The following is a 26,244-nucleotide window of genomic DNA, read 5'->3' as shown; positions in this document are numbered from 1 at the left end:
AAGCTTAAATGTGCTACTTCCTCAAAGAAGACTTCCCTGTTCAGGTGGCCACACCACTTCTCTTTGCCCCCAAGCCACTTTCTATCCTATTATTCTGATATGTTTTCTTCATTGCATTTACCACTTATATGGGGTTATTTTAATTATGTGTTTAAGTTTAATCATCTCCTTTTTCTGCTAGAGTGTAAGCAATGGAATGGCAGGGACTTGTCTTTATAGCTATTACCTAGCACCCTGTGGCAACATGAGTTCAATAGATATCTGTTAAATGAATGAATGTAAGATAACTAGTATTCCATTTTTAGAGATGGGGGAAACTGAGATCCAAAGAGGCTATTTGGTTTAAGACCATCACCTAAAAATTTGAAGCAGATCTGCCTGACTTCAAATCCTGCTTATGATCTTGACATTTCAGTTAATTTGTTTATTTTCATCACAAAATACAAAATAATAATGTAAATGTGCTCTTGAGCTAGATATATATTGCTGAATAAATTGCAACCTTAAAATTGCTTTCTTAAAAAAAATTTTTAATTGCTAAATCAGGAAAGAAAATACATGTTATGTTCACATGATTATTAGTTAGACTATACAGTTTGCTCTAATCATATTAATATTCTGAAAGTCATCAAAAGTCTTTCTCTAATTGTTTAAATAAAAGCCACAATCTTCCAAGTTATTTAAAGATCACAGCTTATTATATTAATTTAAATATAGAATCAAGGCTCCAAAGCAAAGATGACTAGAAATTAAATGTTGCCCTAGTAAATTAATATTTGCCCCTTCAAAGATCCTTTTTTTTCCAACAAAGGAGAATAGTGATCATTTTTTCACAGATAAAATAAATGGAGGGCAGCAAAACAGAAAAAGTGTAAAAAAGGACACTCCTTATGTTATGTATGTACAGTTAGTTTTTCAAAGTACTTTATACACATTCTCATTTCATTCACAAAATAATACAATGAAATAAATATTCTTATTTTTACAGGCATCAAAAAGGCCAAGATCTAACCATAAAGCAGTGGCAAGAAGGATTAAGGTCAAGATCTCTACTTCAGGTTATCTGGCTGAAGGGCCACTTCTTTTACACCTTTATTATAGTGAAGAAATAAGAATCATCAAGTGATGTCATATACATGGTTACTAAGTGGGATAGTTTATTTCTTACAGTATCTGGTATTAATGGACATTAGTATCATATCTTAAGGGTTTAAACAGTTTTAAAGGTTCTTAGCATCAGATGTTTTTCTCTTCTAATTTAATCAATGAAACTGTTTCATATTAAAAATTGAGGGAAAACAGATTGTGTGTTTCCTAACATACTGTATTGTTTCCAAAAGTCAATCCAACTACAGTCGTGTTCCCTTTATCCAATCAACTTTTCTCAAAATTTATATCTTTCATCTCCTTTTTACTTTCTCAAGTGGTTTATAAGGGCATTAAGGGAATCATTCCATTCTTTAAAAGGGCCACAGTAAATCCTTTCATAAGGAGGAATTCTTTTATGTACTTACTGCACTATAATTTATATATTGCTGCTTTTCCATACCTCGATTTCTCAAAGCTATAATCACAGAACCTATTTTTTAATAACAAAAAATTTTCCACATTTCACCTTGTGGGATCTTAGTTTCCCAGCCAGGGACTGAGCCTGGACCCTGGTCAGTGAAAGCTGGGAGTCCTAAACATTGGACCACCAAAGAAGTCTAAAAATTTTTTAAATTTTTAGCAATCCCGTATAAAAGAAAAAGTGGGCCTCCCAGGTGTCATTAGTGGTAAAGAACCCACCTGCTAATGCAAGAGACAGAAGAGATGCAGCTTCCATCTCTGGCTTGGGAAGAGCCCCTGGAGGAGGGCTTGGCAATCCACTCCAGTATTATTGCCTGGAGAATCCCATGAACAGAGGAGTCTGGCAGGCTACAGTACATGGAGTTCCAAAGAGTGGAACATGACTGAAGTGACTTAGCACACATGCATATAAAAGTAGCTCTTAAATATTAAAGAATAACAGAAGTCCATGTTTCTTAAACATCAAACTCTCTTTATGGAACCTCAAAAATAAAACATTCTTAAATTTGAAACAAGAAGGTTCATTGTACTCCACTGATGTCTATCATGAACTTCTTTAGTTTCCAAACACTTAAACAATGTCTCCTCACATAATCTTTCCAGACTTTGCTTGGTTCTTCTCTTCAGTCATTCAGTTCAGTTCAGTTCCATCACTCAGTCGTGTGCAACTCTTTGCGACCCCATGAACCGCAACATGCCAGGCCTCCCTGTCCATCACCGCTCCCAGAGTCCACCCAAACCCATGTCCATTGAGTCGGTGATGCCATCCAACCTTCTCATTTTCTGTTGTCCCCTTCTCTTCCTGCCCTCAATCCTTCCCAGCATGAGGGTCTTTTCCAATGAGTCAGCTCTTCGCATCAGGTGGCCGAAGTATTGGCGTTTCAGCTTCAACATCAGTCCTTCCAATGAACACCCAGGACTGATCTCCTTCAGGATGGACTGGTTGGATCTCCTTGCAGTCCAGGGGACTCTCAAGAGTCTTCTCCAACACCACAGTTCAAAAGCATCAATTCTTCTGTGCTCAGATTTCTTTATAGTCCAACTCTCACATCCATACATGACCACTGGAAAAACCATAGCTTGACTAGACGGACCTTTGTTGACAAAGTAATGTCTCTGCTTTTTAATATGCTGTTTAGGTTGGTCATAACCTTCCTTCCAAGGAGTAAGCATCTTTTAATTTCATGGCTGCAATCACCATCACCATCCTCAGTCATTAGCCCTTCCAAATGTTAGGGTTCCTGACATTCACTTTCATTCTCATCTCCCCTGCTTCTCACATCTTTCTCAGCACCATTCATGACTGGCAGGTACTGAGCCCTCAAGAAATGTTTGCTGACGATTTCTCTGTGAACACAGCATCCTACACTGACCTCATCATTCCACAAACCTTCCACCTCTGCTGACCTCCTCCTCTCTTCTACTTGTGCACCAGAAAGTGCTCCATCTTCAAGATTTCAAATCCCCAAACTGGCCTCCTGATTGAAATATCAAATCCTTATCTCTTTTCCACTGTTCCTCTTGCCTACTAAACCTGCAAGCCCCCTCTGATCCTAAACTTCAGTTCATGCTCCTCTTCCAACTCTTGGTCAAATTGAAAATGTAGTTCATTTGTAGCCATGCCTATGTATTTATTAGCCCTGACTTCCTATCTTGCCCTTTTCTATGAGGCTACACCCTAAGTAGTTCATCTATCTTTGAAAGGTGCTAGGCAAGCTGCATTTAATTTGCCAATATGTAACCTTCTTCCGGTGGCTCAGATGATAAAGAATATGCCTGCAGTGCAGGAGACATGGGTTCGATTCCTCCCTCAGGAGAGGAATGGCAACCACTCCAGTATTCTTGTCTGCGAAGTCCCATGGACAGAGGAGCCTGGCAGGCTACAGTCCATGGGGTCACAAAGAATCAGACACAACTTAGCAGCTAAAGAACAAAAACTTACACATATGCACACACACATATATACACATGTAGCTATAGTTACATACTGCTACTACTGCTAAGTCACTTCAGTTGTGTCCGACTCTGCGACCCCATCCCTGGGATTCTCCGGGCAAGAACACTGCATTTCCTTCTCCAGTGCATAAAAGTGAAAAGTGAAAGTGAAGTCGCTCAGTCATGTCTGACTCTTTGCAACCCCATGGACTGCAGCCTACCAGGCTCCTCCGTCCATGGGATTTGCCAGGCAAGAGTACTGGAGTGGGGTGCCATTGCTGTGTGTGTGCAGATTCCCTGATTTATGATGGTTCTACTTACCATAATTGGACTTTATAATATTGCAAAAGCAACATGCTTTTAGTAGAAACAGTACTTGGAATTTTGATTTTTTTCCTGGACTACCAGTAAGCAGTACAATGCTTTCTCATAATGCTGGACAGTTGCACCAAGATGCCATTCCATCAGCCATGTGATCCGAAGGATAAACAATACCTATACAACCATTCTGGTTTTCATTTCCAGTACAGTACTCAATAAATTACATGAGATATTCATCATTTTGTTGTATAATAGGCCTCATGTTAGATAATTTTGCCCAACTGTAGCCTAATATGATTGTTCAGAGCATGTTTAAGGTAGGCTAGGCTAGGCAATAATATATGGTAAGTTAGGTACATCAAATGCATTTTTGACTTACGTTGTGTTTATCGGGACATAACTCCATCATAAGCTGAGGAAGATCAATGTGTGTTATGTGTGTGATGTGTGTGTGAATAACTCTGTTGGCTCCTTTTCCTCTGCTCCACAATTAAGTGACAGAGAACTTTAAATTCTACCCTGGTTGCTCTTGTGTACCTATACACACTCCCTAAGTGATCTCATCAGATCCACTGACTTAGAATACCTTCCATATACTGATGGTTCCCAAATTGATTTCTTTGGCATGATCTCTTCCTTGAGCTCTGAACAAGAATATTCAACTAACTATATGAAATCCTGACTTAGACTTTTAACTAGTATATTAAACTTAAATCCAAAATGAAATTTCCCCACTAAACCTATTCTTTCTCCAATCTTCTCTATTTCCATAAATGGTACCACTATCTACCCAGTTGCTCAAGCCAAAATCCTAGGAGTCACTGTCAATTCCTTCTTCCTTTCCTCCTACTCTGTCCACACACCCAACCTACCTATCAACTCTGCCTCCAAGTATACCCTGGGTCTTTTACTTCTCTTCCTCTCTAGAGCTTCCATTGCACTCTAAGCCATCATCACCATCACTGGACCCACTGCAAGAGTCTCCTGTCTGGTTTCCCTGCTTCCACTCTTATCCTTTTTTCCATTGTTCTCAGAACAGTTAATGCAATCTTTAAAAACAAAAAACAAAACACAGCTGTGTTTTAAATCCACCAGTGGCTTCTGACTGCACTTAGAAAAAAGTCCAAACTCCTTTCCTTAGTCCCTGCCTACCTCTGAGATCTTTTCTCCTACCAGTTTTCTCAGTTCACTGGATTCCAACCATGCTGAGCTTCACATAGCCCCCAGGATCAGGATAAGATCATCCCATCTCTGGGCTTTTGCCTTTGCAGTTCTCTCTACTATGAATGCTTGAAGCCTCCCTCTACATGAAATGTCTTGTGGCTGACTTTTTCTTATCCTTCAGGTCAGTCAGTTCAGTTGTTCAGTCGTGTCTGACTTTTTGTCCATATCCTTCAAGTCTCAGCTCAATAGTCACTTCCTCTGAGGCTTTTTCTGACCCCTCCATAGTTCAAGTTACCATCTCTACTATACTAGAGATGTACAGTACTATACTGCATAGCACCTATTTGTATTTGATATTACATGATTTGTTTGTTGTTCAGTCGATAATCAGGTCCAACCCTTTCGTGACCCCATGGACTGTGGCCCACCAGGCTCCTTTGTCCATGGGATTTCCTAGGCAAGAATACTGGAGTGGGTTGCCATTTCCTTCTCCAGGGGATCTTCCCGACCCAGGGATCGAACTCATGTCTTATGCATTGGCAGTGGAATTCTTTACCAGTGAGCCACCAGGGAAACCCACATCATTTGTTTACTTGATTGTTATTTCTCCTACTGTCAGTTCCAAGAGAACTAGGACTCTATTTGATTTATTCACCACAGCATCCCTGAGGTATGTGCCCAAGGACTGCCTGATACAAGTATATCATGTTTACATATGTATGTATGCAGTACCAGTATGCATATCTTTCAGTATGCAAAATCTTTCCTGTATGTGTGCAGTATAAATAATTAATAAATATCTGTGGAAGGAGTATATTAATGCACATCTTGATTTCTTCAAAATGTAACTAAGATGAACAATATATCTGTTGTCTGATTAAAAAGTATCCTTCTTCCCTTATTTACAATAAGACATCCTATCAAAAAATTTCATAGTGTTTCCCAGAATTTTTGTTCTGTTCTATTTTCATTGACGTGAAAAGGCAAAGGCCATTTCACAAAGCATTCTTTTATTTGGCTTCCACTTCATGCTTTTCATTCTCCTGAAAAAGACATACTGAACACGTTCCATTCTCTCAATACAGACATCCCAAAAGCATTGAAATAGCACTGAAAAAAATTTTTTTTAAACCTAGAGAAATCAACTTTGCTTGGATTTTTTTTTTAACTTTTATGTGTCAGGGAACATTGATTACAGCTGTCCTGAGGCTTCTGTTAATGCTTGTTAGAATCTGGGATGTTGCAACTAGAGTTCCTCTACTCTTTCATAACAGCAAACTGCAGATTAATTTTCTTCAATTCATATATTTCCAAAGACACAGAATGTTATAAATTGCTTCCAAGAGAACAAGGAGGAAAGTCAAAAGTATTTTCTAGAAGCTTCTGCTCGTTCTTTTAAACTCTCATCTGAAATTTAAAAGTAAACATATTTTTTAATGTCCTATTTTTTTAGTTACTAAGATAACTTCTTCTTAAGAAATTTAACTTTTCTCAGTTTCAAGAGAAACATATACTTGATCTGCTCTCAACAAAATGAACTTTCTCTGTAGAAAGTGAAATGTTATAGTTATTTGTCTCTCCACTGGCATTAGCAATACTAGCGACCTTCTCCAGTCTTCACCACCTTATTTCTTCTTTCCTGGCTTTTATGACCCAGGCTAATGATCAAATATATTCTAAACCTTTAAAAAGGAAGATGTTGATTTTTTTTCTGAAAAAAAAATCTGATCCTCTCTTATTTCAACTGACTTTTGTCCTGAAACTGCATTGACTATGAGTAGCTTGCCATGTGGAGAAGGCAATGGCACCCCACTCCAGTACTCTTGCCTGGAAAATCCCATAGACGGAGGAGCCTGGTAGGCTGCAGTCCATGGGGTTACTGAGAGTCACTGGAGAAGGAAATGGCAACCCACTCCAGTGTTCTTGCCTGGAGAATCCCAGGGATGGGGGAGCCTGGTGGGCTGCCGCCTATGGGGTCACACAGAGTCGGACACGAGTGGAGCAACTTAGGAGCAGCAGCAGCTTGCCGTGTGGTTCATACATGAAATATACATGTTAACAGTGAGTTAATTAAATAAGTTACTGAAAAAATAAGAAAAATATAAGCTCTTTATTCATAACATTGTAAATCCATGGCTGATTCATGTCAACGTATGACAAAAACCACTACAATGTTGTAAAGTAATTAGCCTCCAACTAATAAAAATAAATGAAAAAAATAAAAAAATAAAAATAAACAATATTTCTATGAAAAATATCTATTTTTCTATTATTTTTAAAATCTAGAATTTAATGGAAATGATCATTAAAGAGAATCAGAAATTGAAATGATCCACAATACAATGCTGGTACTGAACGTAAAAATAACATTAAAAAGTGAAGTATAATGCTGCAGTAGGATAACTACAATAACACTCTTGGCTATTACTGGAAAACTTAAGTTTAGTAAAACTTTAAAAAGTGGGGAGGTGTATTCTTGGAGGTAAACAAATTAGTAAAAGCAATTTTAATAATTCTTAACTTTATTTTGCAATCAGTGCTTTGAAAATGAAGTTTATAAAGAGACAAGTAGGAAGGAAAGCTTCTTAAAAAGATGGAATTGTTCATTGTTCTGGCGGATATGTAAAAACAATGTTGACCCAAAAGCAGCCAAGTGGACAGCTGCAGATGCTGTACCCAATGGAAATACTAAGCAGGCACAGCACGAATCAATAATTAACAAAGCAGATGCACAAAGCTTGATGAGGATGAATGATGGCATGGGCGGGAATGGTAAAAGAAGCTGATAACAGTACTAGCTTTGTAAGAAATTAGATAAACTCTTTGTTTTCATGAATTTGTTAGTAAGAGTACTTCAGTGCCTAATAGTACACAAAGAATATCTTTTTTTAATGCTTTGAATTAATTGATATGTACCTCTATATATTAATAGTATTTATCACTGAAAATGTTTATAAATCAAAATGATCCACAAGACAATTTGGCAGGGTGAACACAGAAATAATGTTTAAAGTGAAGAAGAAATAATATTCTAAATGAAATAACTACAGGGGCATCAAGGGCGTCCCTGATATCCCCTGGAGAAGGGACAGGCTCTCCACCCTAGTATTCTTGGGCTTCCCTGGTGGCTCAGCTGGTAAAGAATCCACCTGCAGTGTGGGAGACCTGGGTTCGATCCCTGGGTTGGGAAGATCCCCTGGAGAAGGGAACAGCTACCCACTTCAGTATTCTGGCCTGGAAAATTCCATGGACTGTATAGTCCATGGGGTTGCAAAGAGTTGCACAATTCTTAAGTTTAATGAAATGTTGAAGAGGAAGGTATACCTTTAGTGCACATCATTTTCTAACTTTTATTGTGTGTGTGTGTGTGTGTGTGTGTGTGTGTCTATACACACACATGCTAGTCAGTAAGGATAAATACATTGTGGATAAAAATACTGTTTTTTATGTACTCTAAAAGCACTAAGCCCTGTCTCTTGTATATAAATAAATAGCTGTGGAATTAATAATACATCTTAGTTTCTCCAAAATATAATGGAAGTAGACAATCTGATTATGCTTGTTTTAGTAAAAACATTCAGAGTAAATTCTTTAGATGCTGAATATATGAATTGGAAACATCTTTTAGTCTTTTTTTTTTTTTTTTTGAGAATTACAGCTCTTAAACTGCAGTGACTTGAAAAATTAGAAATTTGCAGAGGTAACATGCATTTATAGCAAACTTGGAAAGCAGGTTTCAGTTTTAGGTATATAAAGAAGTTAAGGAAGGTATGTAAGGAAGATAAGTATATAAGGTTCATTTACACAGTTTTCCCTTAGGACATATGTTGCAAGAACAACGGCTCTTCTGAATGCAAAGCATTCATTGCTCATTACTATTATCAAATGTTTAACTTGAAGATGGTATTATCTCCATGCCCATTTTATATCATTCTGTTTTTCTTTGAATTATCATCAAAAATGTAAGCTTTCTATTATCTACTGATTAATTTACAAATAATTTATTGAGTATATACTGTGTGCCAGACACTATTCTAGTTGCTAGAAATATAGCAGCAAGCAATCAAAAGTTACTGCACTTAAGGAAATTTTATTCTAGAGATGGAGACAGACAATAATCAAGATAAATCAGTAGAAGACATAATAAATTATATAATATTAAGTGCTAAGGAGAAAAAATAAAGCAGAAAAAGGAGCTAGGAAATCTGAGAAAGGAATAGAATTTTAAATTGAGTGATCAGGAAAGGTCTCACTGAGAAGTGACATTAAGTCCTGAAAAGTGAAGGAGCTAGTCCTGTGGACACAAGGCTAGGGTGGGTGCTAGGGGTGAGGGAGCATTCCAGGCAGGGAAAGCTGCAAATCGCAAAGGTCATGAGGTGAAACAGTGCTTGGCATAGTTGAGGAATATTTAAGAGGCCAGAGTGTCTGGAGGAGACCAAGGAGAGGAGAGCAGTGGGAGATGAGACCAAAGAGATGACAGGAGGCTAGGTCATAAAGGACCTCCTAGGCAAGAAAGGAAGACATTGAATAATGTCAGTCACAGAAAACTGACATTATCTGATTTTTTAATAGGATCAATCTGGCCACTGAGTTTTGAGAATAAAGTAAAGAGGGCATGAATGGAAATACAATGTTAAGTCTCCTGTAAATGTGTTATCATAGTTTCATTATTTAAAAAAGAAAAACAAAAACAAAAAAACCTCAGACTGCCTGGGCCATAAAAAAAAAAAAAGAAAGAAAGAAATATGGGATTCAGCTACAGCTATAATCCAGACAAAAGATGGTGGTAGCTTGAGCCAGAATGGTGGCAGCGGCAATAGTGAGAAGTGGCTGGATTCTGGATATATTCTGAAGATAGTATCCACAGGATTTTCTGACAGACTAGGATGTGAGGTTATACACTATCTGTGATACTCTGAAATTTCCACCCTTCCTTCTTAAATTAGTGAAAAAGGTACAAATACTCTCATGTTCTCTGTCATTCATAGAGGATGATGTTTCTGACATAACTTCAACTTTCCTTTTGTTCCTAAGTTTGAAAACACACCCCACAATTATTTCTGTGTCCTGTCTCGACTTTGAGGAAAGCTAAAAGAGAAGTTGTGGTTCTGAAAACTGACATGTCAACTCTTATCTCAGGAGTTCCTCCTCTACTGTAAAATCCAGCCTGATTTCCCTTGTTTATGCCAAGGCCTGTCTCCAAAGCTTGCACATATTGAGTCAGTCAGTCAGTTCAGTCACTCAGTCATGTCAGACTCTTTGTGACCCCATGGACTGCCTCATGCCAGGCATCCCTGTCCATCACCAACTTCCAGATTTACTCAAACTCATGTCCATTGGTCGGTGATGCCATCCAACCATCTCATCCTCTGTCATCCCCTTCTCCACCTACCTTCAATCTTTCCCAGCATTAAGGTCTTTTCAAATGAGTCAGTTCTTCACATGAGTATTGGATGTTTCACAAAGTATTGGAGTTTCAGCTCCAGCATCAGTCCTTCCAATGAATATTCAGGACTGATTTCCTTTAGGATGGACTGGTTGGATCTTCTTGCAGTCCAAGGGACTATAAGAGTCTTTTCCAACACCAAAGTTCAAAAGCATCAATTCTTTGGCACTCAGCTTTCTTTATAGTCCAACTCTCATATCCATACATGACCACTGGAAAAACCACAGCTTTGACTAGATGGACCTTTGTTGGCAAAGTAATATCTCTGATTTTTAATATGCTATCTAGATTGGTCCTGACTTTTCTCCCCAGGAGTAAGCATCTTTTAATTTCATGGCTACAGTAATCATCTGCAGTGATTTTGGAGCTCCCCCCCAAAATAAAGTCTGTCACTGTTTCCACTGTTTCCCCATCTATTTGCCATGAAGTGATGGGACCAGATGCTATGGTCTTAGTTTTCTGAATATTGAGCTTTAAGCCAACTTTCTCACTCTCCTCTTTCACTTTCATCAAGAGGCTCTTTAGTTCTTCTTCACTTTCTGCCATAAGGGTGGAGTCATCTGCATGTCTGAGGTTGTTGATATTTCTCCCAGCAATCTTGATTCCAGCTTGTGTTTCCTCCAGCCCAGTGTTTCTCATGATGTACTCTGCATAGAAGTTAAATAAGCAGGGTGACAATATAGAGCCTTGATGTACTCCTTTACCTATTTGGAACCAGTCTGTTGTTCCATGTCTGGTTCTAATGTTGCTTCCTGACCTGCATACAGGTTTCTCAAGAGGCAGGTCAGGTGGTCTGGTATTCACATCTCTTGAAGAATTTTCCACAGTTTATTGTGATCCACACAAAGGCTTTGGCATAGTCAATCAAGCATAAATAGATGTTTTTCTGGAACTCTGTTGCTTTTTTGATGATCCAACGGATGTTGGTAATTTGATCTCTGGTTCCTCTGCCTTTTCTAAAACCAGCTTGAACATTTGGAAGTTCACGGTTCATGTATTGCTGAAGCCTGGCTTGGAGAATTTTAAGTATTACTTTACTAGCGTGTGAGATAAGTGCAATTGTGCAGTAGTTTGAGCATTCTTTGGCATTGCCTTTCTTTGGGATTGGGATGAAAACTGAAATTTTCCAGTCCTGTGGCCACTGCTGAGTTTTCCAAATTTGCTGGCATATTGAGTTCAGCACTTTCACAGCATCATCTTTTAGGATTTGAAATAGCTCAACTGGAATTCCATCCCCTCCACTAGCTTTGTTCATAGTGATGCTTCCTAAGACCCACTTGACTTCACATTCCAGGATGTCTGGCTCTAGGTGAGTGATCACACCATTGTGATTATTTGGGTCATGAAGATCTTTTTGTACAGTTCTTCTGGGTATTCTTGCCACCCCTTCTTAATATCTTCTGCTTCTGTTAGGTCCATACCATTTCTGTCCTTTATCAAACCCATCTTTGCATGGAGTGTTCCCTTGGTATCTCTAATTTTCTTGAAGAGATCTCTAGTCTTTCTCATTCTATTGTTTTCCTCCATTTCTTTGCAGTGATCACTGAGGAAGGCTTTCTTATCTCTCCTTGCTGTTCTTTGGAACTCTGCATTCACATGGGTATATCTTTCCTTTCCTCCTTTGCTTTTCGCTTCTCTTCTTTTCACAGCTATTTGTAAGCCATCCTCAGACAGCCATTTTGCTTTTTTGCATTTCTTTTTCTTGGGGATGGTGTTGATCCCTGTCTCCTGTACAGTGTCATGAACCTACGTCCATAGTTCATCAGGCACTCTATCAGATCTAATCCCTTAAATCTATTTGTCACTTCCACTATATAGTCATAAGGGATTTGATTTAGGTCATACCTGAGTAGTCTAGTGATTTTCTCCACTTTCTTCAATTTAAGTCTGAAATTGGCAATAAGTAGTTCATGATCTGAGCCACAGTCAGCTCCCTGTCTTGTTTTTGCTGACTGTATAGAGCTTCTCCATCTTTGGCTGCAAAGAATATAATCAATCTGATTTTGGTGCTGGCCATCTGGTGATGTTCATGTGTAGAGCCTTCTCTTGTGTTGTTGGAAGAAGGTGTTTGCTATGACCAGTGTGTTCTCTTGGCAAAACTCTATTAGCCTTGCCCTGCTTCATTCTATATTCCAAGGCCAAATTTGCCTGTTACTCCAGGTGTTTCTTGACTTCCCACTTTTGCATTCCAGTCCCCTATAATGAAAAGGACATCTTTTTGGGGTGTTAGTTCTAGAAGGTCTTGTATATCTTCATAGAACTGTTCAACTTCAGCTTCTTCAGTGTTACTGGTTGGGGCATAGAGTTGGATTACCATGATACTGAATGGTTTGCCTTGGAAATGAACAGAGATCATTCTGTTGTTTTTGAGATTGCATCCAAGTACTGCATTTCAGACTCTTTTGTTGACTATGATGGCTACTCCATTTCTTCTAAGGGATTCCTGCCCACAGTAGTAGATATAACTGTCATCTGAGTTAAATTCCACCTATTCCTGTCCATCTTAATTCACTGATTCCTAGAATGTCGATGTTCACTCTTGCCATCTCCTGTTTGACCACTTCCAATTTGCCTTGATTCATGGACCTAACATTCCAGGTTCCTATGCAGTATTGCTCTTTACAGCATTGAACCTTGCTTCTATCACCAATCCCATCCACAACTGGGTGTTATTTTTACTTTGGCTCCATCCCTTCATTCTTTCTGGAGTTATTTCTCCACTGATCTCCAGTAGCATATTGGGCACCTACTGACCTGGGGAGTTCATCTTTCAGTGTCCTACCTTTTTGCCTTTTCATACTGTTCATGGGGTTCTCAAGGCAAGAATACTGAAGTGGTTTGCTATTCCCTTCTCCAGTGGACCACATTCTGTCAGGCCTCTTCACCATGAACCGTCCGTCCTGGGTGGCCCCACACAGCATGGCTTAGTTTCATTGAGTTAGACAAGGCTGTGGATCATCTTTTAGGATTTGAAATAGCTCAACTGGAATTCCATCCCCTCCACTAGCTTTGTTCATATTGATGTTTGCACATATTAGGCTCTCAGAAAACGTTTGTGAAATGGCATAGTCTCTACTGAAAGTCTTATGGACAGGAAGGAGATTAAACCAATAGATCTTTAGGGAAACAAACCATGAATACTCTTTGGAAGGACTGATGCTGAAGGTGAAGCTCCAGTATTTTGGTCATCTGATGCAAACAGCCAATTCATTGGAAAGGTCCCTGATGCTGGGAAAGATGGAGAACAGAAGAGCCCAGCACAGGATGAGATGGCTGGATAGCATTACTCATACAATGGACATGAACTTGGGCTCACTTCGGGAGATAGTGAGGGACAGGGAGGCCTAGATGCTACAGTCCATGGGGTTGCAAAGAGTCAGAAGCCACTGGGCATCTGAACAACAACATAGTCTCTACATTTCCTAGGCAATATTAGACAAAAAGCAACATTCAGCCGCTATCAATTGCACAATCATAAATTAAAACTTGTATTTTAGTATTAAGGATATTATGCCAGAGCACTCAACTGATAAATATGGTTGAGCTTCCAGCACCTTCATTATTACCAGCTGCAATGTAAAGTTGTTTTAGCTTTTCTGCACCTGGAAAAGTACCTAAAACCGGAGTAGACCGGCTTTGTAACTGGCAGCTGGGACTAAGTGACACACCAGCTGTCTCTTGTAAATTTACCGCGGAGTTAAACCCTCTGTAACAGCTCACAAATGTCTACGGAGACCAGGAGTCAAAATGCGTGTATCCCAGCGGGCGGGGACACGAGCCTCTCCCAAGGGCCGGCCCCCCGAGGCGTGGGCGAGCGCTGTGAACGCGGGGAGCTGTAGTTCCTCCTCTCTATTGCGAGTCAGGCCACCGTAGCTCGAGCGCCTCCTACGGCGCGCAGGCTCTAAGACGCTTGGCGCACGCGGACGGCGAGAAGCGTTTCCTAGCAACGGGGGAGCGGCAACGTCACGGCAGCGGGTACTCAGAGCTGCTGCCTACCGTTGGGCGGCCTTGAGTACCTTCCAGCTACCTGCGGGCTGGAAGGAGCGCTGTGCGCAGCTCTCTGTCCGCACGTCTTTGCCCGTCCTTTCCCACCTTATCGTACCCCAGGTCGCCGAGAGCAACCTCCCGCCGCGACCCCGCGTGCGAGGCACGGCCGGAGGCTAGAGGCGGCTCGCCAGGTTCCTATTTGGCCCTCGCCCCCGGCGCCCGCGGAGCCCACCGCCCGCGGCCTCAGCGGGACGATGTTGGAGTCTATTCGAGTGACAGGTGAGTGCTGGGAAGCTTGGCGCTCCCTGGGCTGGCGGGAGCGGCCAGCGTCCTCCCGCCGCTTACGGCGAGTATGGGGTGGGTCCGACCGGAGGCCGGGGTAACGGTAGGATTTGGGCTCCGGTGCCCAACGCGACGCCCAGAACAGTGCGGAGTCCACGGAAGGTGCTCAGGCAAAAGGTGCGCAGGAAAGAGAAAACGGTACCGATACGTTTTGTCAGTTATCAGTAAGCACGTGCTGTGGATTGTAATGGGGTAAATTATACTGGCTTACCGGCCCTACAATCTAAATATTGTTAAATTCTATTTCAAAGCTTATTAAATATGTAATCAGGCATTATAGTGCACTGGAATCTAGTTTTCTAGAATGTTCAGAAAAATAAGAGCTAAGCAAATGAGCACGTCTCTGTATATCAATATTTGTACTGGTTTGTGTGTATGCTTTTATTCTTAAGTCAGAACGTTTTGAGTTGATATTAATAGGTCACTGTATAATATGTGTTATACCAAGCACAAAAAATGGATGTTTAGACCCCAGGTCAGAGAGTTATTTGCTTTTTGTTATTAAAAAAAAATTGTGGATACTATTTAAAAATGATCTTGCATAATATTAGAATAATTTCCTAGGCCATTTTCCTGTCATTTGATTCTGTTTAACATTACTGCAAGACAGAGTTCTTGATAGTCTAATATGACCAGAAACACTTAAGAACAGCAGAGTAAAGGAAATTCTCTAAACTTGAAACTAACATCAGAATAAGACCAGGTTTTTGTTCTTGTTTTTTTACTCTAAGGCATTGTAATACCTAGTAGACCATTTTTCTGCAAAATCTTTAATTGTATAACGAAATCAAGTTTTAATGAAAATATTTATGGTCTTAATTATACTGTATTTCATGTTCCATGTTATAAAATAGGGAACTGATTTTGTGCAGTCCTGACATTGCTATGATTTGTCTCATCGTTGTTTATGTTGATAGGAAGCATCGGCGATTACAAGATTTAAGATTCCAGAGGCGTTAGATTTTTTTAAAAAAGTGATTTGATGTAGGTACTGTTCTTTCATCTAAAATGTAATGAAAATGTTGAAAGTTACTTTAAAATACTGTACCTTCTTTTTGCCTTGGAGCAGGGTCTCTCAACCTTGGCACTGTTAACATTGAATTAGTGGGTAATTCTTTGTTGTGGGCTGTCCTATGCATTGTAGAATCTTTAGCAGATCCCCAGCCTCTCCCGCTAGATGTTAGTAATCCTCTCACCCCCAACTCGCCACCCCCCCCCACGCCCCTACGCACACACACACAGTTGTGACAACCAAAATTATCTCCAGACCTTATCAAAAGTCTCCTGGAGGGCAGAATTACCACCGCCCCTGCTCCATTTGAGAACCACTGCCCTGGAGAAAAATATTCTAGTTAGATTTTGTAAAAGGAGGGTTATTAGATAACAATTTAGAAATAATATCAAACAAAATTATTTTCCCAAAGCACAAAAATAATGGTAGAATATAATTATGATAGTTTTATAAAGTGAGTATTCTGACCAATCAGCTGTACAACGTGGATCTTCCTGCTTTTCAATATACACAGTTGGAAGCTTTAGGAGAAATACTTTATAAAATAGTAGACCTACTTCTCTTGTCTGAATCCCCATTCCATAATTTAGTGGCAATACACTTATCAGTCCAACTCTATTTGTTTGCTATCCCAAGATAATTTGGCAGTGGATTACTGTAGTTCAATAAAAATTAGTAGTCATTTGAGACAATTCAAGCCCCAAATTAAAACAAATGATCATTTTTCAAATTAGTTTCTCCATTTCTTTTGTAAGTTTCTTGACTAGTTAAAAGGAACCCCCCATATTCTAGAACCCCACACCTAGCATTTTGCTGACATATTAGAAAACCCACTTTCAATGGCCAGAAACTTTACGAAGAGAGTTTAGCCAAAAGTATACCCTCCTTTCCCCTCACTATCCCTCTCTATCCCCTCACTATTCATTGGTATCTTAGAATCCCATGTTCTTCTGATAAAGATTGAGCTTGTTTGTGGTGAGAGTACTGATGGAAAGTACTGTGTTCCTTTCTTTTCAGCTTTAAAATAGCTATAAATGTAGAGCTAACTTCTTTTTAATTTCAGGACTGAAGCACAGTTACTTGTTTCTGAAATTACTTCCTATATAATATCTCACTTTTGACATATTAGTCATGATTTAATATCTAAATATGACATCCTAGTGAACTGCCAGTTGAAGGAGTAAAATAAGATTTGATTCCAAATACTGGAGTATTTACAGTGTTGCATGGAGTATTTCTATAGGAGCTGAATATAACATTGATACTGATAGTTAACACCCACTTCTTAGTACAGGCCAGCATTGTTCTCAGCACTACATGTATATTAACTTTTTTGATCCTCCCACTAATACTGTGAGGTATGTAGTATTTTTATTCCATTTTCCAGATAAGGAAGCTTCGGCATAAAAATGTCAAGTAGTTTGATCAAGATTACACACAGCTGCTAATAAATAGCCAAGATTCAAATCAGAGAAACTCCCTTCCAAAGCCCATTTTCTCAACCACTAGGGAAGTCAAACACTTGTTAAAAGATATGCTGAGTTAAGCCACAAAATTCAACATGAAAATCTCATTTAACATCAGTGCTATGTTAGCTGATAGTTTACTCCAGGTGTTTTTAAGTTTTATCACAGGCAAGTCTGTAATAATTTTTGCTTGGAAAGATGACATTTTACCTGACTATAAAATTGTTTTTGAAATAGAGAAGATGACATCTATCTCATTCAGTGAGTAACAAAATGCTGTCAGAAGCCATATAAGATTATGTTCATTTGTGAATTCCTGCTGCCTGTATTTTGTATGTGATGAGAAGTGATTAATTAATCATCTGGAAATGAAGCTCCTTTGTAACAAAAGTGAATGTTTAAAAATACATTTTTAAACAGACATTTTTAATACATTTTAAATAGACAGAAGTCCTAAGAGCAGTGTTTGGCCGTTTGGAATGAATACATTTAGGCATATAGCTCCTGTTTGTTCTACAGCAGTAGGCACCTGCGATTAAAACTTATCTTCAACATCACTCATTGTTTCATTTTTTATGCATCCAGATATGACTTTTTCCTCAACTTTCAGGCATTTAAATCCTATGTCCTATTTCTCCTCTCAAATATTCTTTCCTTGGTTACCTCTCAGCAGTGAAAGAGCAAAAACAAACATAGGTTTATGCCATAATGGAGCTTAAAATTTCAGTGATGGGGAAGGCCATCGTACAAGCAAATGTAAGACTGCAACAATGACAAGTGAGTCAAAAGAACATTCTAGGGAAGTTTTCCTGAACAGGTTTGAACTGAGGGATGAATAGGGATTAATCTAACACAGGAGAGCTCTTTGTGTATAGGGAATGGAATATGAAGTGTTGTGTCTGGAGAGAGGTGAGTGTGAGGGATGGACAAAATGAAGAGAGGCTAGAATGGACTGATTAAGGGGCGGGGTGTGTGTATGTGTGTGGACATGTGTCCAGAGAGGCAGAGCAGTGATCGTCAGACACTTCATGTGCCGTAATTAGGAATTTTGTCTTCACCCTACGTGGAATACCTGGGGAAGTTTGTTTTCTTGCATGTTCACTGTTGTTTTAGATAGTTTAATGTGTTTACTTTGACCACAACCATCATTTCCTTACATTATAGAATACTCTTCGTGCTTGTAAATGCACATAGAACTCAGCAGTTTCTGGCCAAAAAACAATAGTATCACATTATAAGAATCCTTGCTATTAATAGAGTAACACTGAAATGCTCTTAACTGGGAATCTGTGACATTTTTAAGAATCCTGAAAGAGTTGGGTTTCTCGGTTCTTATACTACCTTTTCATCTCTTTCTTCTTACAGTTGAGAAACTATATTGGATAATGTTGAATTCAGATTAGAATTAAAAGATTATTATAATTCAGACAAATCGGGCAATAAATGTTTTCAAACATACTAATTTTTAACATACCATGTAAAAAATTATGGTCTAACTTATGGGTTCACAAGTCTTAAAGGGGCAGCCTGATGAATCTGTACATATGTAACCACTGTCCAGAACAAAATACAGGGCATTTTTAGCCCCTAAAACTTTAGTACCTCCTGCTAAATTATAACCCCTCCCCCAAAGGTAATCACTGTTCTGTCTTCTAATACCATAAATTAGTTTTGTCTGTTTTTGAGCCACATATAAATGAAATTATACAGTATAAACTCTCGTGATCTGGCTCTGTTTGCTCAGTATTGTCTGAGAGTCATCTGTACTGTTGTAACCTAATAGGTTTTTTTTCATTGCAATATAATAGTATATAAATATATCACAATTTATTCATCCTTTCTACTATTGACAAATACCATTTAAGTAAATAACAACTTGGTGAAATTAAAGTGTTTATCTTGTTTTGGGATCATTTTGTTTTGCCTTCTGTTTGTAACTAAACAGCCTATTGTTTTGTGGTATAAAATTATCCCAGCTTCTCAGGTTTCATAAGTATTAGTGAAATATGTGAGATTGCCATTTTATGGGTCAAAATTGGTTGAATGGTATTTTCCATCAGGCTGTGTTTCTGACGATCTGATCTTTCCTTCGGCCAGAGACCTTATAATTACTGTGAAATCTCACCTGTTCAGTTGTGAAACTCTTTTAAGAGTTGAGTGAACAGTGTTCCTCCCCTCTCCTGTTTCTTTAGATGAGGAACAGGAGGCACCGATGGGTTTAGTGATTAGGCTGCTATTACAGAGAGGTTATTGAAAGAGTTGGGAATGGAAACCAAGAATCCTGGTATTCTTTTCCCCTGTTCTAGATACAAATTCAGCTTTCATTGTGTTGGTAATTTCAGTATATATGTGACTATACTGACCACCGATTTTAATGTAATATTATTTTGCAATTTTCCCTCAGTACGGGTAATCAGTTTGGGGTGAATGGCTTCTTTGATCAACAAATTTTCATTTCCTCCAAGGCTATAGTGAAGCAAATTGCTGGTGGCTAAAATGTTACATTAAATAGTGACTTAATATGAGAGTATGAGTTTTATTACTTTTAGGAGAGGAAGTGAGTTACACTTGCCTCCAAAGCCTGCTTATGCTTTAAGAAGTCTCAATTTTTCGGTAAAAATTGAGTCAGGCGAATATGGTGTATTCATTGATATCTTTTTGTCCTTTTATGTTCTTAAGCCTGTTTTAAAAGTTATTTTTTCTTAAAGTAAGCAATAGTATTTAAAATTACAAAAACAGTCTTTTAGGTTCTCTACTGCTCAGTACAACTAAAATAAGATTTGTTTGAGCATTCCTTGGACAGCAAGATCAAACCAGTCAATTGTAAAGGAAATCAACCGTAAATATTCTTGGAAGGATTGATGCTGAAGCTCCAATACTTTGGCCACCTGATGTAAAGAACTGACTCACTGGAAAAGACCCTGATGCTAGGAAAAACTGAGGGCAGGAGGAAAAGGGGACAATAGAGGGTGAGATGGTTGGATGGCATCATCGACTCAATGGACATGAGTTTGAGCAAACTCCTAGAGATAGTGAAGAATGAGGAAGCCTGGTGTGCTGCAGTCCGTGAGGTCACAAAGGGTTGGGCACAACTGAGCGACTAAACAGTGACAACAAATTAAGATTAGTATGATTCTTGAGAAATTAATTTATATCTATCTTCTAAGAATTCTTTGAAGGCCCACCTGCCCTGCATTTATGAACTTAATGGGATATCAGCATTTGGCAGGATTCACATTTATTGAAATAGATACACCGTTGGTACTCCCAGCTTACTTAATAGCAGGTGGAGCTTAAAAAGGACTAATGCTGAATCTCTCAGGTAGATAATTCGCAAGTGAACTGAAACTCCTGGGAGGGAGTGTTTTAGCAGATAGTTTAGAACTTAACTATCTTGAAGTTTATAGCTTGTTTGCAACGGGACAAAAGTATGAATTTTGGTCACTGATGCTTTATGACAAAACAACAGAAAACTCTATGAGCACAGCTCTTTAATCAATATTTGGTTCCTAAGTTTTAGGAACCAAATCACTTTTACATTGAATATTCATTAAAAAAAACCTGTAATAAACCACCCAAATTAGGAATTCTTCGGAGCAGTTTATTCACTGATTTTAATTTGAGGTAACTCCCCTCCTTTTTATTATGAAGAGCAAATGAAAAAAACCTGATTACCTCGCTTTACCTTCCTGGCTGTGCTTAGTCCTTACCTGACTTTTCTAGGTTTATGACACTCTTGTTCTTATCTCAGTTCTCTCTTCCCTTTCAGTGTCCATTTCAGTCTTTGTTTGATTATCACCTCTTCTAAATTTGTGGTGTCTTATTAGGGAAACCAACACTGTTCATGGGCATTTGGACTGCAGCTTGTGTTCCTTAGCCCATGTTTGCCCAGCCTACCCAGTTTTGACTATCAGTTGGCAACACTTAAGTATTAAACCTTTGAGGATCTGGGACCTACCAGCCATTGATGAAAGTTTTATTTGTTCTGTTTACTTAGCACTGTTTTTTTATGTTACTGAACAGCCCTTTTGTATAGTCAGCCTTCAGCGTGTCCTTGTGCAATCTAGATCCTACCTCTCGGCTTGTCCATGTAGTAGACATTTTATTTAGCTCCTACTAGTTTAGAGACGTGGGTTCGATCCCTGGGTTGGGATGATCCCCTGGAGGAGGTCATGGCAATCACTCCAGTATTCTTGCCTGGAGAATCCCATGGACAGAGGAGCCTGGAGGACTATAGTCCATGGGGTCACAAAGAGCTGGACTCCATTGAAGTGACTTCACACACACACAATTTATACTTTGATGTTATCTTTAGACAGTATAATTCAAATTTCATATGTTGGCCTAGAAAATGTTAACTAGAAGGACTTCTGAGTACCTTACATATTTGGATTGTTTATCATCCACTTTTAACCTCATACTGTTTCTTTACCTTAAATCCTATGATTTCTGGGTTTTAAAGCTTAACATTTAGTGCACAGTTTCTCTACCTTAGCACTATTTTAGGATGAATACTATTGTTCAAGGAGGTTGTCATATGCATTGAGGGCACAGTTGCTCTTAGTTGAGAACCACTGGTTCAGGGTCTTCCAGGTTATTTTTCCACTTCTTCAATGATCTCCTCGTAGATAGATAGAATGGTTCTAGAACTACAAATACATGTTTATCTACAGTGGTTAGAGAGTGGCAGCTTAAGGATCATGCCATTCATTAATTTATTCAATGTACATTTATTGAATGTCTACCAGATACGTTGCTAGATGTTGGAAAGAGAAAGATGAATAGAACATGGTTGTGGTACCTATCTTGGTACCTCAGTGATTCAGATTACTGTGTCTTAATAGGGTGCTGTGTCTTGTACAGAGAAAGAAAGGTATAGTGCTGTGCGTGTAGCAGATTTAATACTGAATGTCTGTTGATAATTGAATGACTATCCTTATATAATAGAATGAGCACGGACTCTGTAATCTGACACATTTGGATCATAATTTGTTTTTTTACTACTTTGTCATATAACCTTGAGCAAATTATTTAACATTTCTGAAGGTTAAATGATAAAACATTATAGTCTTTGGTGAAATCCCAAACTCACATGAAATGTGTCAACAAATAGTGGATGCTATTATTATTTATTCAATTCAGTTCAGTTGCTTAGTTATGTCCGACTGTTTGCAACCCCGTGGACTGCAGCACGCCAGGCTTCCCTGTCCATCACCAACTCCCAAAGCTTGCTCAAACTCAAATCCATCAAGTCAGTGATGCCATCCAGCCATCTCATCCTCTGTCATCCCCTTCTCCTCCTGCTTTCAATCTTTTCCAGCATCAGGGTCTTTTCCCATGAGTCACTTCTTCACATCAGGTGGCCAAAGTATTGGAACTTCAGCTTCAGCATCAGTCCTTCCAATGAATATTCAGGACTGATCTCCTTTAGAATTGAATGGTTTGATCTCCTTGACTCTCAAGAGTCTTCTCCAACACCACAGTTCAAAAGCATCAATTCTTCGGTGCTCAGCTTTTTTTATGAGAGAAAAGCTCTTGCATCCATACATGACTACTGGAAAAACCATAGCTTTGACTAGATGGACCTTTGTCAGAAAAGTAATGTTTGCTTTTTAATATGCTGTCTAGGTTGCTGATAGCTTTTCTCCCAAGGAGTAAGTGCCTTTTAATTTCATGGCTGTAGTCACCACCTGCAGTGATTTTGGAGCTCAGGAAAATAGTCAGTCACTATTTCCATTGTTTCCCCATCTATTTGCCATGAAGTAATGGGACCAGATGCCACGATCTTAGTTTTTTGAATGTTTAATGAGTTTTAAGCCAGCTTTTTCACTCTCCTCTTTCACTTTCATCAAGAGGCCCTTCAGTTCCTCTTTGCTTTCTGCCATGAGGGTAGTGTCATCTGCATATCTGAGGTTATTGATATTTCTCCCAGCAGTCTTGATTCCAACTTGTGCTTCAGCCAGCCTGGCATTTCGCATGATGTACTCTGCATAGAAGTTAAATAAGCAGGGTGACAGTATACAGCCTTGACGTACTCCTTTCCCAATTTGGAACCAGTCTGTTGTTCCATGTCTGGTTCTGTTGCTTCCTGACCTGCATACAGATTTCTCAGGGGGCTGGTTAGGAGGTTTGGTATTCCCATCTCTTTCAGAATTTTCCACAGTTTGTTGTGATCCACACAGTCAAAGGCTTTGGTTTAGTCAAAGTAGAAGTAGATGTTTTTCTGGAATTCTCTTTTTCTGTGATCCAGAGGATGTTGGCAATTTGATCTCTGGTACCTCTCCCTTTTCTAAATTATTACTACTTATTATAGAAAGGATCCCTGAATGTCTAATCTTGAATGAATGAGTGACAGATCTATGTAGATAAAGTTTTTTTAAAAAATGGAATTAATGGATTGTCTTTCTCGGCAAGGAAGGCAGGTGTCCAAGTCAGCTAGTATTGAAATTGCCTCCATACTAGGAGCCAGAGGGTTGAGGATTAGAGGTGTAAGGATCCATGAGACTTGCAAAAGAGCTGGTTGAGAGAATCATGTATCACCTTTGCAGAAAGGATTTAGAAAAGGTTTTATAGGCAGACGTGGTCAGAAAGGAACTCAAATAAGAGAATTTAAGACAAACTGGAACACTTGGTCAGTTAATTGAATGTGAAAGCTCTTAAAGGGTTCAGCTGAATTCTCTTCGTGTTTCTCTTCACATTGGTCTCTTCCTTCTCTGAATTCTGGATTATTGTCTGTATCTTTTGTTTTTCATATTTAAGCTTATACTGCCTCGTATTAGTACTCAAATCTTCATAGAACTGCCTTACCTTCAGAGCCATATTAGAGGCTAGGTGAAGACAAGAATGAAGTCTTTATACAGATGTTTTTCAGATTCATGTACCTATTAGCAATACTCCTGTGTTTGTGGAATGAAAGAGTGCACTCTGCTCTCCTCTTTCACCTTCATCAGAAAGTGAAAGTGAAATGAAGTGGACTCTTAGCAACCCTGTGGACTGTAGCCTACCAGGCTCCTCTGACCATGGGATTCTCCAGGCAGGAGTACTGGAGTGGGTTGCCATTTCCTTCTCCACCTTCATCAGCAGGCTCTTTAATTCCTCTTTGCTTTCTGCCATTAGAGTGGTGTAATCTGCATATCTGAGATTGTTGATATTTCTCCCTGCAGTCTATATTCCAGCCTGTGATTCATCTAGCCCACCATTTTGCATGATATACTTTGCATACAAGTTAAATAAGCAGGGAGACAATACATAGCCTTATTGTATTCCTTTCCCATATTGGAACCAGTCAGTTGTTCCATGTAAGATTCTAACTGTTGCTTCTTGACCCACATATAGGTGTCTCAGGAAACAGGTAAGGTTGTCTGGTATTCCAATCGCTAAGAATTTTCCAGTTTGTTGTGATCTACGCAGTCAAAGGTTTTAGTGTAGTCAGTGAAGGAGATGGTTTTCTGGAATTCCCTTGCTTTCTCCATGATCCAACGAATGATGGCAGTTTGATCTCTCGTTCCTCTGCCTCTTTGAAACCCAGCATGTACATCTGGAAGCTTTTGGTATAAGTACTGCTTAAGGCTTCCCCAGTGGCTCAGTCAGTAAAGAATCCTCCTGCAGTGTGGGAGACCTGGGTTCCATCCCTGGGTTGGGAAGATCCCCTGGAGAAGGGCATGGCAACCCACTCCAGTGTTCTTGCCTGGAGAATCCCCATGGACAGAGGTGCCTGGTGGGCTGCAGTCTATCGGGGTCACAAAGAGTCAGATACAATTGACTAAGCACACAACACAAGCCTAGCTTGAAGGATTTTGAGCATAACCTTACTAGTATGTGAAATGAGTGCAATTGTATGGTAGTTTGAACATTCTTTGGCATTGCCCTTCTTTGGGATTGGAATGAAGACTGACCTTTTCCAGTCCTGTGGCCACTGCTGAGTTTTTTGAATTTGCTGACATATTGAGTACAGTACTTTAACATCATCATCTTTTAGGGTTTTAAATAACTCAGCTGAAATTCCATCATCTTTGTTAGTAGTAATACTTCCTAAGGCCCACTTGGCTTCATACTCCAGGATGTCTGGCTCTAGGTGAGTGACCATAACATTGTGCTTATCTGGGTCATTAAAACCCTATAGTTCTTTCATGTATTCTTGCTGCCTCTTCTTAATCTCTTCTGATAGGGGCTTACTATTTATGTCCTTTATCATGCCTATCCTTGATTGAAACATTCCCTTGATATCACCAATTTTCTTGAGGTTTCTAGTCTTTTCTATTCTATTGTTTTCCTCTATTTCTTTGCATTTTTCATTTAAGAAGTCCTTCTTATCATGCCTTGCTATTCTCTGGAACTCCACATTGAGTTGGATATATCTTTTCCTTTCTCCCTTGCCTTTCACATCCCTTTTTTCCTCAGCTGTTTGTAAAGCCTCTTCAGATAGTCACCTTGCCTTCTTTCATTACTTTGTCTTCAGGATGTTTTTGGTCACCACCTCCTGTACAGTGTTACGAACCTCCGGCCATAGTTCCTCAGGCACTCTGTCCACCACATCTAATCCCTTGAATCTATTTGTCATATCCACTGCTTAGTCATAAGGGATTTGATTAGGTCATACCTGAATGGCCTAGTGGGTTTCCCTATTTTCTTCAATATAAGCCTGAATTTTGCAATAAGGAGCTCATGATCTGAGCCACAGTCAGCTTGTTTTTGCTGACTGTGTAGAGCATCTCCATCTTTGGCTGCAAAGAATATGATCAGTCTGATTTCAGTATTTCCCATTTGGTGATTTCCATGTGTAGAGTCATCTCTTGGGTTGTTGGAAAAGAGTATTTGCTATGACCAGTGTGTTCTCTTGACAAAACTGTTAGCCTTTGCCCTGTTTCATTCTGTACTCCAAGTCCAATAACTTGCCTGTTATTCCAAGTATCTTTTGACTTCCTACTTTTGCATTCCAATCTCCTGTGGTGAAAATGATACCGTTTTTGGTGTTAACTTTATAAGGTGTTGTAGGTCTTCAT

General features: G+C 39.2%; 2 protein-coding genes across 4 annotated transcripts in view; one reads left to right on the top strand and one right to left on the bottom strand.

Moving 5' to 3' along the window:
- The window catches only part of ANLN (anillin, actin binding protein), a 77,056-nt gene extending 63,046 nt beyond the window's left edge, over positions 1–14,010 (bottom strand). Inside the window, exon 1 of the mRNA XM_020902493.2 lies at positions 13,963–14,010. Within this exon, the coding sequence (XP_020758152.2) occupies positions 13,963–13,995 (33 nt within the window). The 5' untranslated portion in view covers positions 13,996–14,010. The remainder of the gene's footprint in view (positions 1–13,962) is intronic.
- MATCAP2 (microtubule associated tyrosine carboxypeptidase 2) overlaps positions 1–26,244 on the top strand; it is a 75,509-nt gene that overhangs the window by 6,527 nt on the left and 42,738 nt on the right. For 2 of the 3 annotated variants that reach the window (XM_020902528.2, XM_070468473.1), the window contains exon 2: positions 989–1,058. In XM_020902528.2, coding sequence (XP_020758187.1) covers positions 989–1,058 — 70 coding nt within the window. Of the gene's footprint in view, positions 1–988; positions 1,059–14,364; positions 14,702–26,244 lie in introns of those variants that run through there. The other variant, XM_020902539.2, reaches the window with a different exon arrangement.

This window comes from Odocoileus virginianus, chromosome 1 (genome assembly GCF_023699985.2).
Source record: "Odocoileus virginianus isolate 20LAN1187 ecotype Illinois chromosome 1, Ovbor_1.2, whole genome shotgun sequence".
Taxonomy (NCBI): Eukaryota; Metazoa; Chordata; class Mammalia; order Artiodactyla; family Cervidae; genus Odocoileus; species Odocoileus virginianus.
Note: the sequence above shows the minus strand (reverse complement) of the source record. Positions and strands in the feature narration are given on the sequence as shown.